We start from the raw sequence: 20,672 nt of genomic DNA on the forward strand, positions 1-20,672 counted from the left end.
GTAGGTCATATGTCTCTAAAAATTTGTTAATGTCTTCCAAGATTTTCTAATTTATTAGAGTATACATTTTCAAAATAGTCTGATTATTTTTGTTATTTCAGTGGTGTCTTTTTCATTATAAATTTCAGTAAGTTTTCTCTCACATTATTAGGTTGGTTAAGGTTTTACCAATTTTATTTATTTTTTCAAAGATATAACATTTTGTTTCATTAATTTTTTGTTTTAGTTTCTTTATTTCTCCTCTGATTTTCATTATTTGCTGTCTTCTGCTGCTTTGGGTGTTGATTAGTTCTACTTTTTCTAGGACTTTGAGATATAATGTTAGGTTATTTATTTGGTGACTTTCTATTCTTTTAGTGAATGAGCTCAATACAATGAACTTTCCTCTTAGACCTGCCTTCATAGTATCCCAGAGATTTTGATATACTGTATCACTATTTTCATTTATAGTTAAGTAAAATTTCATCCCTGATTTCTTCTGCTATTCATTGGTCATTCAATATGGTATTATTTTGTCTCCAAGTATTGGAGTAGGTTCTATTGTTTATTTTATTGTTGGTTTCAGATTTCAATCCATATGACCTGATAATAATGAAGGTATTCTCTCTCTCTCTCTCTCTCTCTCTCTCTCTCTCTCTCTCTCCCTCTCTCCCTCCCTCCCTCCCTCCCTCCCTCCCTCTCTCTCTCTTTTTTTCAGTGTACTTGCTAAGAGTTTCTTTGTGGCCTAAGATATGGTCTATTTTATGGAGATCCATTTGTTACTTAGATGGTTTTCAGTCACTGATGGATTAAATTTTCTATATGTATCTGTTATGTTGTGTCTAAATTATTAATTGTATTTTGGGGTTCTATAGCTTCTTTTTTTGTTTGTTTTTCTTTAGAGAATCTATCCACTGGTGATGGAGTTTTGTTAAAGTCATCCAGTTTTACTGTGTTGTTGTCTATTTGATTCTTGAAATTGAGAACAGTTTGTTTGATGTATGTAGAATCTCCATTGTTCGGGGCATAAATATTTACAATTGTTATGTCTGGTTGATGTATAATTCCCTGAAGCAGTATAAAATGTCTTTCTTTGTCTCTTCTGTTTAACTTTGGCTTGAAGTCCACTTTATCTGATATGAGGATAATAAATCCTGTTTGTTTACAAAATCCATGTGAATGATATGTTTTTCCCATCATTTTAGCTTCAGTCTGGATGTCATTATCTATGGAGATGAGTCTTATGGAGACAGCATATTGTTGCATCTCATTTTTTAATCCAATCTTCTAGCCTATGTCTTTTGATTGATGTGTTTGGGCCATTTATATTCAATATTTTTATTGAGAAATGATTTTTATTCTATGTCATTTTGAGTTATTTTTGGTTTTTTAGTTTGAATTAGTTTCTTCTTTGATTGACTATTCTTCTAGTTGTACTTCCTCCCTTTGGTGGTTTTCACTTTTATGTTTCATTTCTTCATGTAATATTTTATTAGGTATGTTTTGTAATGCAGGCTTTCTAGTTGTGAATTCTTTTAACTTTTGTTTATCACAGAAGGTTTTTATTGCTTCATCAATTCTGTAGCTTAATTTTGCTTAGTGTAATATTCTTGGCTGGCATTCATTTTCATTCAGAGATTGGGTATATGTTATTCCAAGACGACCTCTTAGATTTGAGGTCTTGGAATAATATATACTGATTTCATTCCTTATACCATCTGTTACTTAGCAGATCAGGTTAACTATGAACATTCTAAAAACCTTTCTTTGACATTTCTTTCAGTGTGGTGTCAGTGGATTCTGTTATTAGAGCATCTTGATTTGTTTGGGATGATTTGTTCTTTTGCTTTTTCATGTTGTTTGTGTGTCTACCCATCTATGAATGTGGACTTGACATAGTAGTGTTTCTGCCTTGTGGACTTATAGTGTCCCTGATAGTTTCCAGTACCTCACCATTTAGGGTGGGTACAAATAATATCAACAACCAATGCAAACAATATACAGCATTAAACCAAATAGCTCCTGCTATGACATCTACAATGTTAATTGTCACAATGAACAGAAATAACATGATCAGTTATTGCCTACAATAAAACAGTAAGTTTGCAAAAGAGTTTACAATTTCAAATGGTGGATAGGGAGACAGTAGAAGTGATGTAGGTTGTAATGTTTATGAGGAAGAAGGAGAGAAGATAGAAGTAAAGAATTAAAGCTAGAATGAAAGAAAGAATAGTAGAGATTGTTAGCAGAAAAAAGAAAGAAAGAGAATGAAGGGAAACAGATTAGTGAGAGAAAAAATATACATAAGGTGAAAATTTTAAAAATTAAAAATAAAAATAAAATAATCAATCATCTTTGTCTTCAAAATACTGGTCAATGAAAAATAACTGGCTTCAAATAGGTAGAAATGAGAAAAAACAAATATGCATATGTATGAAGGTCCATGAATCATTAAGATCATAATTAAACAGAGGAAAAAAAAAAGGAAAAAAAGGATCTCAATGAAAAATTAAAGAATTTTTGTTTTTGGAGCTCAGAATATTATCAGCTTCCCTTCTCAACAGTGTTACACGGGCTTGTCTGGAATTTGAAGCTTGCCTCCACCCTTGGGGGCAGGGGTTGCTGGAGTGAGAGAGGTAATCTCATAGGGGAAACTCCTGGAGGTGGTTTAGGCCTAGGTAGGCTCCAGGCACTTTGATTAATGCCAGTTGGTCTGGAGATTTTAAATCAGTGCACCTCTAGGGCCCAGAAATTGCTGGTCCACACTGGAAGACTGCACCATAGGGATCTCCCCTAAGTTCCACTCATGTGGTGAACGAGTGAATTCTTAGGCCACTCTGTCATCTGTGGATCTCATGTTTCTTGGTCTCTGGTTCAGTCTGCAAACTCAATTTCTTCTGTCCCTGCTCTTTCAAATTCCCAGCCAGGCATGCCTCTCCCAGCCATTCCTGCAAGCAGCCATATTGGAGTGGAAGGGCAAAAGCAGGTGGGTTTCCACAACCAGTATTCTATGTAAACCCCTTTCCATGTTTGATTTTTCTCCTGGTTACATAAGTACACTGTATGTCTTGCAGTGTGATTTTGCCAGGCTTGTATTTGAGACCGAACTCAGGTTTGCTAGGAATTGGCTCCCCTAGTTGCCGGCCCCAATTCCTTGGCTGCAAAATGGTTCTTTCCTGTGACCTCTGCACACGGTTGGGAGAGATGCAGGTTCTTTCCTGCACAAATATATTGTGCATCATGCCTTTCAGTTCAATTGGGCTGTGTCTTTGACCCTAAACTCTTCATATCCAGACATGATTCGGGCTTCCTAAAAATGTGGATTCCTTTAATTCTCCCTTATCCCCTCACTTTGCTTGTGGAGGGACTGCTCTGGCTATTGCTTCCCACTGTGGCAGTGGAGGTGGCACTGGAAGTTTCTTCCTTATTTAATTATATCCAACTTCCAGAGTCCCTAATATTCTTTATGCTGAGTATTAAATTACAGTAAAGTTCTCTGCTCCCTTTTTTGTTTACCCACCTTCTTGAGAAGCTGCCTATCTGTTTTTTGGTTTCACACCATGGAGCAACCACCTTGTTCCACCTTGAAACACCCATTGGATGTGTTTTGTTTATTTTTCTTGTCTGATTGCTCTTGCTTGTATTTCCAACACTATGTTGAAGAGAACTGGTGAATGTGGATATCCCTGCCTTGTATCTGATATCAGAGGAGAAGCTTTCAGTTTTTGTCATTGATTATGATTTTACTTGTGGGTTTTTCAAAAGTTGCCTGTGGAGGTAGATATGGTGTCTCCAGCTACTGCTACTTTTAAAATCTAGGATTGGATGGGTTATGATAGAACTGGAAGGCACTATAATCTGTGAAACTATTGATCCTGAATTTAGCTGAAATTACTGGAATAAACTTCTACTTTAGAGGCAAAATGCTGCTGGTTGGGCAAGGCTTACAAAAGCAACAATATATGAGAAGAATCTCTTCTTCCTTCCAACTATCAATAATTTGGTGACAAAAACATAGGAAACATAATCTTCAGTATCTTTGTCTCATGATCTATAGAGTATAGAAGGGTGAATTTGAATCTGCTTTGCTCTCTTTTCTAGTGCTTGTACTAATTTTATGTATCTTATATATTATTTTTTTTCCTTGAGATTCCTAGGGATCTTAGCTAATTTGTATTTTTTACCAATCAAAAGTGAACAATATTTTCTTTTTTGGAGAGTAGAAGAAATGGAGTGTGCAAGTTTTGGTAAAAAAAAAAATATTTCCTGTACTCCATTTATTTCTTAATTAATTTTAATCACAAGCTGGGATGGGAAAGGAGGGCTTGCATGGGTTCAACAGCTTTCCAGAATATGAAATAACTAACTCTCCTTTGAGGGTAGACTGAAATGTGCAATGCATTAATGAAATCTTGGAGTAGAATTACACAAGATGTGAATACAATGAGGCAAGGATGATTGAGACCCATTTTAGAAGCTGCCTACTAGAGAAGGAATGTAAAACTGATTATTAAAATGAAATATTAAAGTAATGCCAATGTGATGTTTGAGGTCATTGGATTTTTTGGGATCACTTGGGTTGTCAGTAATTAATAGTATTTTGAAATTAAATTTAATTATTATTTTGACTCATTCATTATCATTGGGTGGCCAGCACCTCAGCAGGGAACTCTTGCCTGCTCAGAGGAATAAAACCTATGAAGAACTTAAAGTCTAAAATAATTAGTAAAGAACAAAAAACAGAGTCAGAATTAAAGTTTTAAAGGATGGAGCACCTGATAAGTTCAGCCCACACAGGAGCCTGGAGCTGGACAACTAAAAAATGGCTCCTGTGGCTTATTTAAGATAGTACATCAAAGGCAGGGATACGATTTTAGGGGCGTAGTCTTGCTTAGTGATGTCTGGCAGTCAGCATATTGATTGGCATCTTGGCAGGTCATACCCATCTCTGAGAGGCTGTGGGCTGCAGCAGGTCACCTCATCTCCCATGTTGTGTGTGACCTGGGGCAGGGCTGAATAGGACTTAACAATGTAGCTGGGTGGTCTTGTCCAGAGGAAATTTCCACTGGACATTCCCAGACACAAGATTCTCCTATTCACTAGGCTGTGGTGCCAGTGTAGTCCACACATAGCCCATGGATGGCTCTCAACAATTCAGGTTGAATAAGTCTACCTGAAAAGTTTATATAACCCTACGATAACTTACATCTACACAGGGGCCTTGAATATGTTAATAAGTTTAAAAATGAGCTTTAAATATACTAATTTTTCATTATAGTTAATATTGCTTTATTTTATAACATCATAATTCTTAATAAAAGTTTTTTTTTTTCTTCATGTTTTTAGTATTCAGAGGGTTTATCCTGGGAGTCATTTGCTGTCACTATTGTTCAGTTGCTAGGAGTTACTATTGGATTGGATTATGATAATAGTGCCCACTGCTATTGCTCAGGAGAATCATGCACAATGACACCAAAAGCAATGTAAGATAATGTTATTTGTTATATGTCTTTTTAGCATTATATTTGTACTAATCAAATTAAAGTGATTTGCAATGATAGAACACTACCCAAAATGACTTTAGAATTAAATTTCTTTTCAAATGTGAATAGAACACTTACCAAAATAGGCCATGTGCTGTCAGGATTCTCTATGCCTGGGGAAATCCTTCATCTTTCCTGTTTGCTGGAATCTGGATTGTATTTTTTTCTTGTGACCAGTTTAAGGACACCCTCTATAATCAAACAATGTAAATTTTGAAATTGTAGTTATTGTGAAAGATCCATATACTGAAAACTATAATACATTGGTGAAAGAATTTGAAGAAGACACAAATAAATGGAAACACAGTCATTGCTCATTAAAATTCTCATTAAAATGTCTTTAATATCCAAGCAGTCTACAGATTTAATTCAATCCATATTAAAATTCCAATGACATTTTGTTTTTTATTTGTGGCTGAGTAGTATTTTCATATACATATGACATAGTTTCTTAATTTATGTATCCATTGAACACAAGTTGATTCTGTGTATTCTTGGCTATTATGAATAATGCTGCAATAAACATGTGAGTGCAGATATCTCTTCAGCAAACTAATTTCATTTCCTTTGGATATATACCCAGTAGTGGGATTTCTGTGTCATATGGTAGTTCTGTTTTTAATTTTTGGGGAACCTCCAGACTATTTACAATAATGGTTACTCTAGTTTTAGTTTTCACCAACATAGTACAACAGTATATCCAACCCAACATTCTCATTTGTACTGTTTGCCTTTTGTGTTTTCTTCTTGATATTTATTTTATTATTATTTTGATTGACACATAGTGTTTGTACAAATTTATGAGGTACATTATGATGTTCTGCCTATATCGGGCATTGTTCAACTTTGAGTGATTGGCATATCCATCATCTTAGACTTTTATTGTTTATTTATGGTGAATGCATTCAAAATCCTCTCTTCTAAGTGTTTTGAGATATATTAATCCATTGTTTCTCATTATATTCACCTTTCCATGCCAGAGAGGATCAGAACTTATTCTTTCTATCTAACTGTAAAATTGTATTCATTAATGAGCCTTTTACTATCTCCCCTTTCCTCTATTCTTCCAGCCTCTGGTAACCACTGTTCTAGTCTGAACTTCTATGACATATTTTTTTGTATTCTAGTAATAAATAAGATGATGTGATGTTTGCCTTCCTATGCCTCACTCATTTAACATAATGTCCTACATTGTAAATGAATTTCATGCTTTCTATAGCTGCATAATACTCCATTGCAAAAATATGCTATATTTTCTTTACCACTTCATCTATTGATTAATGTTTAGATTGATTCTATATCTTGGGCAGTGGAGAATAGTGATGTAATAAACATGGGAGTACAGGTATTATTATTATTGCTATCATTATTGTTATTTTTATTGGTACATTATAGTCATACAGAGTAGTGGGATTCATTATGTCCTATTCATATGTATACATGCACATGACATAATTTGATCCATCTCAACCTAGTATTTTTCCTTTCACTTCCCATGATCCACTTACTCTACTGATCTTTCTTTTTGTTTTTTAAATTTGTATTAATACGTGACGGTAGAATGCATTTATGCATTATATCATACATAGATGGGATATCATTTCTTATTTTTATGAGTATACATGTTGCAGAATCATATTGCTCATGTAGTCACATATACACATAAAGTAATAATGTCTGTTTCATTCTGCTCTCTTTAGTGTCCCCACATCCCCTCCTCTCCTGCTCCTATCACTTCCCTCTACCTAATCTAAGATAATGCTATTCTTCCCTAGTGCCCCCCACCTTATTGTGAATTAGCATCCATATATTGGCCTTTGGTTATGTTGGATTGGCTTATTTTACTTAGCATGAGATTCTCCAACTCCTTCCATTTACTGGAAAATTCCATTGTTTCACTCTTCTTTAGAGCTGAGTAATATTCCGTTGAGTATATATACCACATTTTTTTTATACATTCATCTATTGAGGGACACATAGGTTGGTTCCATAGCTTAGTTATTGTGAATTGAGCTTGTATAAACATTGATGTGGCTGTAATGCTGATTTTAAGTCCTTTGGGTATAAACCAAGGAGTGGGATAGCTGTGTCAAATGGTGGTTCCATTCCCAGTTTTGTGAGGAATCATCATACAGCTTTCTATATTGGCTGCACCAATTTGCAGTCCCACCAGCAATGTATGAGTGTACCCTTTTCCTCACGTCCTTGCCAACGTTTATTGTTGCCTGTATTCTTGATGATTGCCATTCTCACAAGAGTGAGATGAAATCTTACAGTAGTTTTGATTGGCATTTCTCTAATTGCTGAAGATATTAACACTTTTTTATATATCTGTTGATCAATTGTATTTCTTCTCCTGTGAAGTGTTCTGTTCAGTTCCTTAGTCCATATATTGATTGGGTTATTTGGTTTTTGGTGTTTTTTGAGTTCTTTATATATCTAGAGATTAATGCTTTATCAGAGGTGCATGTGGTAAAGATTGTCTTGCAGTCTGTAGGCTCTCTCCTCACATTATTGATTGTTTCCTTTGCTGAGAATTAATTTGAATTCATCCCATTTATTGATTCTTGATTCTACTTCTTGTGCTTTAGAAATCTTGTTAAGTCAAATCCTAGGCCGACATGGTGAAATTTGGGCCTATTTTTTCTTCTATTATGTGCATGGTCTCTGTTCTAGTGCCTAAGTCTTTGGTCTACTTTGAGTTGATTTATGTGCAAGGTGAGAGATAGAGGTTTAATTTCATTTTTGTTACATATGGATTTCCAGTTTTGCCAGCACCATTAGTTGAATAGGCTATCCTTTCTTCAGTGAATGTTTTTTGGCACCTTTGTCTATTATGAGATAACTGTATTTATGTGGGTTTGTCTCTGTGTCCTCTATTCTGTACCATTGGTCTCCAAGTCTGTTTTGGTACCAGTACCATGTCATTTTTGTTATTATAGTTCTGTAGTATAGTTTAAGTTCTGGTGTTGTGATGTCTCCTGATTCACTTTTCTTGCTAAGGATTGCTTTAGCTCTTCAGTGTCTCTTATTTTTCCAAATAAATTTCATGATTGCTTTTTCTATTTCTATATGAAGTATGTCTTTGTTTTAATAGAAATTGCATTAAATCTGTATAATGCTTTTTGTAGTATGGTCATTTTGACAACATTAATTCTGCCTGTTCAGGAGTAGAGGAGATCTTTCCATCTTCTGAGGTATTTTTCAATTTCTTTCTTTAGTGTTCTGTAGTTTTTGTTGTAGAGGTCTATCACCTCTTTCATTGATTCCCAAGAATTTTTTTTTTTGAGGTTATTGTAAATGGTGTAGTTTTCCTCATACCTTTTCAGAGGGTTTGTCACTGCTATACAGAAATGCCTTTGATTTATGGGTGTTGATTTTATATTCTGCTACTTTGATGAGTTCATTTATTAGTTCTAGGAGTTTTCTGGTGGAATTTTTTACATTCCTGGGATGAACCCCATTTGATAGTGGTGCACTATCTTTTTGATATGTTTTTGTATTTGATTTGCCAGAATTTTATTGAGAATTTTTGCATCTATGTTTATCAGAGATATTGGTCTGAAATTTTCTTTCTTTGATGTGTCTTTATCTGGTTTTGGTATCACAGTGATATTAGCCTCATAGAATGTGTTTGGAAGTGTTCCCTTTTTTATATTTCATATAATACTTTGAGGAGTATTGGTGTTAATTCTTCTTCGAAAGTCTTGTAGAACTTGACTGAGAATCCATCTGTTTCTGGGCTTTTCTTGCTTGGTAGGTTTCTGATGGTGTTTTCTATTTCATGACTTGAAATTGATCTGTTGAAATCAGGTCTGACCTCCTCATTCAGTTTGGGTAGGTCATCTGTCTCTAGAAACTTGTCTATGTCTTTCAGATTTTCTATTTTATTAGAGTATAAATTTTCAAAATCATTTCTAATTGTCTTCTATACCTCAAGTGTTTCTGTTGTGATATTTCCTTCTTCATCTTGTATTTTGGTAATTTCAGTTTTCTCTCCTTTTCTCTTTGTTATCATGGCCAGGGGTTTACCTATTTTATTTATTTTCTTCAAAGAACCAACTTTTTGTTTTGTCAATTTTTTCAATTGTTTCTTTTGTTTCAATTTCATTGATTTTAGCTCTGATTTTAATTTTTTCCTGTCTTCTATTGCTTTTGGTGTTGATTTGTTTTTCTTTTTCTAGGGCTTTGAGATGAAGTGTTAGGTCAACAAGTGACTTTTTTTTTCTTTAATGAATGCACTCAGTGTAAAAACTTTCCTCTTAGTACTGCCTTCATAGTGTCCCAGAGATTTTGATATGCTGATCTTCCTTCTATTATGAACACCATGCTGATGTCTTTTGACACAGTAATTTAGTTTACTTTGAGTATATCCCCAGTAATGAGATTTCTGAATCTCATGGTCATTCTAGTTTTTGTTTTCTGAGGAATCACAGTGTTTTCTGTAGTAGTTGTACTAATTAATGTACAATCTCACCCATAGTGGATAAGCAGTGATTCTAATTGATCTCTCATTCTGGTGGTGCCAGGATTACCTTGTGCCTTCAGTGGGATTTACGTTTGGTCTTGGGAAAGAGGGAATGTATCTGAGCTACCTTTTGTTGCCAGGTTGTGATTCTGAAAATATTAAACCTGGATCATTTTTTATTTAGTGAGGAAATATAAGATACCCAGGTACTATGCCCTTCCTCTTGTCCTATGAGTCCAAACATGTTTATCTATCAGTTGATTTTTCTGAATTCTTCATAGATTCTTGCATTATTTTCAAAGTTTTATACTTACCAAGGAGAAGCAGGGAAAATAATTCTATGCCATATTTTCTCAATGCTAAATCTATAACCAATTTTTATTTGAAAATTTAAAATTATGAAGGGCAAAAAATATGCTCTTAATATTAACACTAACACTCTTATATTTACAGAAACAGCAAAAGTAATTAAATATATAAAATATATTAAATATTGAGGCCAAAAGTTAAAAATTCAATTGTTTGGCACTAGAAAGAGAAATAAGAATGATGTAGTTCTTGTATTTAAAAACTCCAAGGCCATAGGAGATTTTATTTATATACATATGTTAAAATTTATGTATTCATATATATTTAAAGGATTTTTGAATTTGTGGATTTTGATATTTGAGTCTAGAGTACAGGGAGCCTCAGGATAAATCCCTTACAGATATTGGGGGGGGGGGTCACCAACACTGGTTCTTATTTATGACAGAAAAGAATTTTTAGAAAAAAAAAAAAATATATATATATATATATATATATATATATATATTTATATATTAATTTTTTTTCCTGGTGGAATTATAAAAGTTTGTTAAAGCATTAGCAATATAATTGATGTTTTTAGAAGTGTACTTATTTTTTCAACAAAGAATAAATGAATGCTCTTGGAATTTTTCTCCAAAAAAATGAAATATCTAGAGATATACAGCAATGATTTTTGTCATACCCATATTTTTATATTTTAGCTATGCTGCTGGTATAAAGGATTTCAGCACTTGTAGTGTCGATAATTTTAAATATTTAACCTCAAAACATGGCCTTTCATGTCTTGAGAAGAATCCTTTTGATATGCCAGTTCGGGTAGAAGCACAAAGGAAAATATGTGGCAATGGAATAATAGAAGGTACTGAAGAATGTGATTGTGGCACTTCAAAGGTTAGTAGAATTGTTTTTTCAAATTTTTCTCAGTTTCTTATATTTGTGTATAATAGTAAGAAAATACACCAAAAAATCCTTTATCTTTTAGTAAGAAAGATTTAAAAAGGGCATTTTTGGAGGGGAAGATGGAAATCTTTATATGTCATAATTTTATTTTTTGAAGAGAACAAATAGGTTTCTTAAATAATGCTTGCCTTCAGACATTATTTAGTGTATCAGCTAAAAATTTAATGACCACAAAGACTATCTAAGCTGTTGAACAACATGCTCTTAACAACAGCAGTAAGGGAAGTCTACAAGACCCCCCAAAGAAAATAGACTATATCCAATAGAACAGCAAAATGTATTTCATAATATGTACAGAAAAATTGTTCTATTTTCAAATAAAATCAATTAAAATATTCTCAAATTAAATCTATTATTTGTCTAAAATATAAAAATATAAGACAAAAATCATACCCAAGGATGAAAGATAATAGAGGAACATCAGCAAGCTGGCAAATCAAAGCTGCCTAATGGTTGTAACCCCCTATAAAAAGGAGGTCAGTGGCAAAAACACTGTGGAGCACAGCTATTCAGTTTGACCACATAGAGACCATAAGGAAATACCTTGTCTCTGCTACAAAATAATACCACTTGGTATCATCTCAGAACCAGGAGTAAATCTTCCTTTCAGGTAAAATGTAAGCCAGGGGCTCCCACTGGCTCACACCACTGCTTCCAACACCTTCAGGTTTCATAAAGAATTATTCTGCAATATTGCAGTCCATGAACCCACATTGTGGTTTGTTCTCCATAATGCAATGCTAGAGCACTGTGGCATCTTGAAATCAGAGTCACTGAGAAAGTACATGCTGCTTTGAAACCCAGTAGTTACATCATCTCTATGGTTCTACCATCATGAATCTATACTCCCACAGTAGTATGCAATTTTCCCAGCCAGGTGCTGCATCTCCTGGGTCTCCCAGGACCAAACTACCCAGGCAGCTTGAATAATTGTATATTAGAAATGAAGAAAGATCTAAAATTAATGATCTAAAGCTTCTGACTTGGGAAACTGCAAAAAGAATAGAAAGCTAAATCAAACCTAAGCCGAAAAATAGACATAAATATTAGAGCAAAAATCAATGATATTGAAAATAGGCAATCAATAGATAAAATCAGTGAAATCTAAAGGCTCATGAGGATCTATATTGAAAACTTATATTCCAATAAATTGGAGAATTTAGAAGAAATGGACATAGTTTTAGACACATATTACATACTAAGTTGAACCAAGAAGATATAGAAAACCTTAAAAAGCCTATAACAAGCTGTGAAGTTGAAGCCATAAATGAATGGACAAATTAATCAAATAGACATTTCTAAAAAGAAGAAATTCACATGGTCAATAAATATATTTAAAATGTTCAACACCTTTGGGCTGGGTTGTAGCTCAGTGGTAGAGCACTTGACTAGTATGTGTGAGGCACTGGGTTCCATTTTCAACATCACATATAAATAAAAAATAAATAAATGAATAAGTGTTCATTAACAAGTATAAAAATATTTTGAAAAATCTTCAACATCTTTGGTAAATAGGCAAATGTAAATCAAAACTACAATGAGATTTCAACTCATTCCTGTTAGAATGGAAATCAACAAAAATAGGAGTAATAATAAAAATTGGTGAATGTAGGGAGAAAAGAACACTTATACACTGCTGGTAGGATTGTGAATTAGTACAACCTGTATGGACATCAATATAGAGGTTTCCCAAAGAGATGGAATTGAACTACCATATGACCCAGGTGTACCACTCCTCAGCATTTATCCAAAAGAATTAGCATCATTATATCTAGTAATACATGCATATCCTTGTTATAATAGCATAATTCACAATAACCAACTATGGAATCAACCTCAGTGATGTTAATGGATGAATGTATAGAGAACATGTGGTACATATGCACAGTGGAGTTTTATTCAGCCATTAAGGAGAATGAGATTATGTCATTTGCAAGAAAATGGATGATATTAAGTGAAGTAAGCCAAACTCAGAATGTCAAGTGTTGTATGTTTTCTCTCATTTGTGAAAGATGAGAACAAGGAAAAGAAAAGTTGGGGGTGGGGAATCTTATGAAAATCAAAGGGAGATCAGTAGAGTGAAGTAAAGTGACTAGGGGGAAGGAGGAATAGAGGGGAAAGGGAAAACAATGGGGAATGATATTGGCCAAATTTATATTGCTATATTGTGCATATATGAAAATAACCACACATTCCACCATTATGTATAATTATAATGCAATAACTAAAAATACTGAAGAAAATTGGCAAGAGAGAAACACCAAGTTATTTATAAATGTAAACCCATCAGAATACCAGAAGATTTATGAGATGTAACTCTGAAGGTCAGGAGGGCAGGAAATGATGTATATAAAGCCATGAAAGAAAATAACTGACAACTTAAATTACCATATTCAGCAAATCCATCTTTCAGAGTTGAAAAAGAAATAAAATACTTCCAAGATAAGCATAAACTTAAGGAATTAATAGTCACTAAAATAGTATTGAAGAAATTACTTAAAGGATTCTTACACACAGAAGGACACATACACAATTACAAGAACATAGGAGAGAATAATGCTCACTAGAGGAGTAGATTAGAAATGAGAAATAGAAAATCATCAAATATTACAGGAATTGGTACATACTTTTTAATAATAACCCTGTATGTAAATGGCCTTAATTCTCTAATTGAAAGAAACAGACTGGTGGAATGGATTAAAAAATAATATCCAACTCTTTATAACATGCAATAAATACACTTCTGGTGGAGCATACCTGTAACCCCAGTGGCTTGGGAGGCTGAGTCAGGAGGATCATGAGATAAAAGCCAGTGGGACCCTCTCTCTAAATAAAATATAAAATAGGGCTGGGGATCAGTGGTCAAGTGTTCCTGAGTTCAATCCCTAGTACCCACTCCATATAATAGTAATAAATGCACCTCACCAAGAAAGACATACACAGACTGAAAGTGAAAGAATGTAAAATGATACTCTATGCAAATGGAATCTGAAAGGAAGCAGGAATAGCAACACTCATATCTAACGAAGCAGACCAAAAACCAGCTGGGCAAACATGTCCCAATAACTCTGTGAAGTGTCTAGGACACATGGCAAGGAGATATATTCTCCAAAGGGCTTGGGAGTCCCACTCCTTTGGTTGTGCTAGTTGTGCTCATGGCCTTCTTTCTTAGCCTGGCTTTCTCAGCAGCCAGCAGCTTTTCTTGGTATACAGTCTATGTTACTGGCATTTATTTATTCTTGGTGTCTGCATTCAAGCTTTGGCTTTACCTTCACAGCTATAGGCATTATGTTCTCATGGGAAACCCACAGGGATTTCCTGCTACACTTTGCTTCGCCTCCTAGGCCTTCCTTTGAAATCTTAGTGGAAACCTCAATGATCCCTAAGTTCAGAATTTTGCATCCCTGAAAAATAAGCCCCATAAGGATGGTTCAAAGTTCTTCTTCCAGGTTGTGAATTTATTCAACCCCTGGGGATCATGACTGAAGCAGCTTCTGAATGCCTGGGCAGCTGAGCACAGTGAAAAAACTTCCTAGGCCCCCTGAGCAAGCAGGGTGCACCCATCATATCTTCTCAAAGGCGTTTTCCCTTGTACATACTTGAGCTTACAATAGGTATGGTCTTGTAAATTCCTGAGATGCCCTCAGCCATCTTTTTGTATTGTCTCTGAGAAAGTATTTAATATGTTTTTAGTGGCCGTAATCTCTTCAAAAACCATCATTTTCTCAGTTCCAGTTTTACATGCATTTTTCAGGTCAAACTGCAAGTTTTTAATATCCTTTATTTATCCCTGCTTTCTGTTCCCATTTGTCACAGTAAATCTGGTTAAAAGATGCCAGCAAAATCTATACCACTGCATAGATACTGTGCTGCCTTAAAATTTTCTCAACTGACTAATTAGCCCATAGACAAAATCTTTGCCAGAATATGAGGGACTTCTAGTTCAGTTCCCAGTAGAAATCTCATTTTCCTCTGAAACTTCTTGAGCACAATCCACATTTCTACCTGTATTCTGGTCTTCTGAGCTCCCACCCGAATCACCTATTAAGCTCTGGTTACAAAATTCTAAGACTTCTCCAAAGTTTCTCAAACTCTTCCCCAAAAAACTATCCCCAAATTTGTGTAAACTTTATATTCAGGTTAGTCACATGAGTGACTCTACTTCTTGATAATAATTTCTTTGCAAGTTCACTTTGTGTCATTGTAACCAAAATACCTGACTAGAAAAACTCAGAAGAGGGAATGTTTGTTTAGTCTCATGACTTTAGAGATACTTCCATTGCACTGGGCCCAAAGTGAGGCAGAACATCATGGTGGAAGGGGATGGTAGAGGATAGCTACTCAGGGCATGATAGCCAAGAAGCAGAGAGAGCATAAAGGGAAGGGGATACATGGAAGATTAATCCTTTAGGGCATACTTCCAGTGACTCACCGCCTTTGGACATAACCCACCTGCCAGTCCATTCAAACTAGGATGGGTTGATTAGGTTACAGCTCTTACAATACCTGTTAACATTTCTACACTAACACAGGTGATCTGAGGGGGATACCTCATATCCAAATCATAACAATCAAAGAAAAAAATTCTATTGAAAGCAATAAATGAAAGGAAGTGCTCATAGAGAGCTTGCTTGAATAAACCTTAAGTGGCCCCAAACGGACTTAGCACATGTGTGCACTGGCAGGCACACAAGCACACAAAATAGATACGAATGGATTATAACATACTGAATAAAATACAAAGCATATTTCTATAGTGATAGTAAAAAATGGGAGAATTCTTTTTTAACAAGAGAAAAAGCACAGAAACAATGACATGATCAGAAAAATCACCATAATGCACAGCCCAAAATTGTAATGAAGCAAGGTCCATCAATTGATTATAAAACTAACTGGATTAAAAAATTTAGAGAATATTTGACATGTCTCCAGTATATTCCCAGAGATTACTTTCTAATTATGAAGGATAAAAAGTATTGTTATAATGGAAAAATTAGTGGCAGTAATCTCCTGAGGAGAATACAATCTTAACCTTTCATTCAAGACATGATTTTTAAAAAAAAAATTTGCATTGTTGCTGATGAAGACTTTATAGTAGAAGTGATGTTCCCTCTTCTATCTTCTTCTTCACTTACTTTGTATTATTATCTCTCTCAATTTGCATTTTACTGAATAATTTAAAGTCATTTTCTATCTTGTTATTGTCAATTAAGTATATATTTATAGGTTAATAATTCTTTACATTGATTTATGTCATGTGAAGCTCAACCTACATATTACCTGCCAATAACTATATATTTCTTCTTAAGAATTGCATTGTTTATTTTTAAAATCCTTTTGATATTTTTGATAGCCTCTTCTTACTCATGTATATGATTCTATTAAATTTTTATCAATAGTTCTTTATGTTTGATGCATATTAATTATACAGAATGAGACTATACATGTAGCATATCTGTACATACATAAAATCATAATTTGATCAACTTCACTTTACAATCCCTCTCCCATTCTTTCTTCCTCCCTCTCCAGGATTTCTTTTATCTACCCTACCAGTTTCCTAATTTAATGGAGTCTCTTTTCTTTTTTTTTCCCCTTCTAAATTCCACATATGATGAAAAACATATGATACTTTTTGCTCTGAGTTTGGTTTATTTTGCATAATTAGCATTAGGGTGTTCATTTCCTGCAAATGGCAAAATGTCATTCTTTTTATGACTGAATAAAACTCCATTGTGTGTATATTTCACATTTTCTTTATGCATTCATTGAGTGACACACACATAGACTGGTGTTCTATAGCTTGGCTATTGTGAATTGTGCTGCTATAAACATGGATCTGTATATATCTATAAACTATGCTGCCTCTAATTCTTTTAATAAATACTGAGAAATGCATAAGTGGATCATATTGTGTATTTTCAGTTTTTGAGGAACATGTGTATTGATTTCTACAGTGACTGTATAAATTTTACATAGTGTATAAGATTTCCTTTCCCCTAATACATACTTTCCAGCATGTATTTTTGTTTGTATCCTTGGAGCTTGTCATTCAGAATAAGATGCATTTCAGTGCAGTTTTGATCTTCATTTCCATCATGTCTAAAGAAGCTCAATTTTGTTTTATGGAATTATTAGCCATTGTACATTTTTTTAAATTGGAACATCATGCACTGATTTAATGTTGGCAAGAACAAGAAGCTTTATAGCAGGTAAAAGAACCAACATACTGCATTAAATTGAATATTAACCTAAGTAACTGTCATTTTACAAATTCTCCAATTTCATAACTTGCTTCTGAATACATTTTAGCCTCATTTTTTAAATTAAATGCCTATTCATCAAAGCTTATGGACAAACATATCTATGCAAATTTACACCCTAGAATACCAGAGTAAATAGGAGATATTATTCAAAGATAAATAAGTTCTATTCTTTTCATCATCTGTGTGGTCAGGTTGCAAAGGACATACTTTTCTCTTTGCTCTTCCTAATCCACTTCTTCCTACCTTTTCAAGAATCTGATTCTCTTTCTCAGAATCTTTAGGGGGACAATCTGAAGAATTCTCCAATTCCTTTTTGCCACTTGGGAGTTGGATGTACACAAACTGGATTTCCTCCTGCATACTTACTTTCAGCTTTTCTTGGTGAAAGCCATGTAGACTTAGTAGCAGAGGTGGAGGAACCAAGGAACATTTGGGGGCTGGAGAAGCCACTACTTTTCTGTAGGTGCCTGGGACACTGTCTGCTTTAGTTCCTACCATTTTCAAATGGGAAGAGATGAGACAAATGCAGATTCCCAGCCAAAGGGCGTTTCAGAGGACAAGGACCTCCACTTGCACTTTTAAGAAATGTTTGTTTAGTTCATTTGTCCATTTATTGAAAAATTTTCTATTTATTTAGTTCATTTGAAAACTTGTTAAATTTATTTATAATACACACATATATATGCATATATACTTGTATATATATGTATATATACTTGGTACCAAATTTTTGAGTAATTTTGATATTCTTGGTATCAATACTTTTTCATAAGATTAGCTGCAGATATTTTTTCTCTCTCATTAGGCTATCTTCATACTGTTCTTTCCTTTTTTTGTAGATGCCTTTCAATTTGATGCCATACTATTGATTCTTGGTATTATTATTAATTATTATTATTATTATTATTATTACTATTATTTATTTGGTCCTAGGGATTGAACCCAGGGGCATTTCACCACTGAGCCACATCCATAGTGCTTTTTATTTATTTATTTTAAGACAGGGTTTCATTAAGTTGTTTAGGGCCTTGCTAAGTTGCAGAGAATGATCTCAAACTGTGATCCTCCTGCTTCAGCCTCCTGAGTAACTGGGATTAAAGGTACTTTCTACCATTCTCTCTTGGTATTGTTTCTTGAGCTACAGAAGACCTATTAACTCTAGGACACCTATTCAGGAAGTCATTGCATCTGCATATATATGAGCCAAGGAATCCTGAGCAAAAAGATTAAAGTTGGAGGCCCTAAAATACCAATTTCCAATTCTACTATGGAGAATAAAATAATAATAATAATAATAATAATAATAACAACAACAACAACAACATGTTACTGCATAAAAATAGACTAGTAGGCCAATGGAATAAAATAGGAGACACAGAGAGAAAACAACACAGTCATTTGATTCTTGACAAAAGTGCTAAAAAATATATGTTGAAGCCAGCCTCTAGCAAATGCTGCTGGAAAAGTGGATATTCATATGTTTCAATTAAAAATGGATCCAAAACCTTAGATTAAGAATAGAAACTTTTCAATTTCTAGAAGTAAATAATGGAGAAGTACCCCTCTGCCTTCTTCAATGATTCACTGTTCATGTAAAAGTGTGATATTCAGTTTCTACAATTTTGCTTGCCATTGATTTGTAGTTTTATACTATTGTGATTAGAGAAGATTCAGAATCTTATTCAATTGTTAAACATTAAATCTTGCTTTGAGACCTAATATATTTTCTATACTAGAATATTTCCATGTACTGATGAAAATAATGTACATTCTGCAGCCATTAGATGTCTGTTAAGTTTTTAAATCTATACTTAATAATTTAACTTTGAATTTTCTTGTTGATTTCTTTTCTTTGTCTATATTCTCTATGTGTTGGTGAGTGTGACAATAAAGTTCCCTAATATTGTTATTGTTTGGGAGCTAATATCTCTGTTAGTAGTGTTTATTTTATAAAATTGGGTGCTACAATGTTCAGTTTATATGTATTTATAATCACTTTATCTTGATGAATTGTTCTTCTGGTAAATATATGCTGACATTCTTTGTCCTCTTACCATTTTTTTTTGTATGAAAATCTTTTTTTTTTTTGGATGTTAACTATTGCTGCCTGCTTTCAGATTTCATTTGCTTGTAATATAATTTTTCATCTTTTCACTTTGTGTAGGTTGTTACAGGAGAGGTGAATTTCCTGTAGACAGAATGGTTTTGGGTCTTGTTTTATAATCCACTTGGTCATTCTATGTCTTTTAATTGGGGAATTAATATCATATTTAGAGTTATTATCAAAGTTTATGGACTTGTTTCTGTTATTTTGTTGATTTTCTTTTGGTTGTTTTCAATATTCTTTTTTAATTTCTTTCTCTTTTCTTTGAGATTTGATGTTTTACTGTACTGATAATTTTTGTCCTTTCTTAATTCTTATTTCCATCTCCACCTTTCCAGTGGAATGTATTTTTTACAAGATTTCATAATTATGCTTATCCGTCTTCTTGGCATGGGGTTCTGTTCAGCATCCACTATAATACTGTTTTTTTTTTAAATATATTTTTAGACATTGATGGACATTTATTTTATTGATTTATTTTTATGTGGTGCTGAGAATCAAACCCAGTGTTTCACACATGCTAGGAAAAGGTTCTACCACTGAGCTACAACCCCAGCCCTGTTTTAATGGTCATGAATTCTCTTATTTTGTGCTTATCTGGGAAGGTATCTATCTTTTAATTCTAAAGGTTGGCCTTGCTGACTGTGGTAATTTTGCTTGGTAGCTGTTTTCTTTATGGAATTAAAATACAGCATTTCATGCCCTTCTGGTCTTTAGGTCCTCTACTGAGAAGTTTTTTGTTAGGTTTTTGGGTTCTCCATTAAATATGATTTGGCACTTCTTTCTTGCAGAGTTTTACATTCTTTCTTTGTTTAGTGCCTCTATTTTGCCATCTTGCTCTCAGGACTTGTTTTGATTTTGTTTGTTTGTAAATGGTTCTTCATCTGTTTTGATTTGATGAGTTTTTCTCCCCAAGGATGTGTGCTTAACTTTGTTATTGTTTCACTTTCTGATATAATAGGATGTTCTTCCTTCTTTGCCACATATGTATTCATATTCTTCACTCAAAGAAACATGTAGAGGACTTGATATTATAACTTCAT

General features: G+C 33.8%; 1 protein-coding gene and 1 pseudogene across 1 annotated transcript in view; one reads left to right on the forward strand and one right to left on the reverse strand.

The window, feature by feature from the left end:
• The first annotated feature begins 707 nt into the window (after positions 1-707).
• LOC124108016 (disintegrin and metalloproteinase domain-containing protein 5) overlaps positions 708-20,672 on the forward strand; it is a 70,895-nt gene continuing 50,930 nt past the window's right edge. Inside the window, exons 1-3 of the mRNA XM_046466378.2 lie at positions 708-2,965; positions 5,326-5,462; positions 11,001-11,190. Of these exons, the coding sequence (XP_046322334.1) occupies positions 2,909-2,965; positions 5,326-5,462; positions 11,001-11,190 (384 nt within the window). The 5' untranslated portion in view covers positions 708-2,908. The remainder of the gene's footprint in view (positions 2,966-5,325; positions 5,463-11,000; positions 11,191-20,672) is intronic.
• Positions 16,996-18,506, reverse strand: LOC124108017 (PCNA-associated factor-like; annotated as a pseudogene).

Source organism: Marmota monax, unplaced genomic scaffold (genome assembly GCF_021218885.2).
Source record: "Marmota monax isolate L192 unplaced genomic scaffold, Marmota_monax_Labrador192_F-V1.1 WCK01_AAM20220418_F8-fsc00895, whole genome shotgun sequence".
NCBI classification, from domain to species: domain Eukaryota; kingdom Metazoa; phylum Chordata; class Mammalia; order Rodentia; family Sciuridae; genus Marmota; species Marmota monax.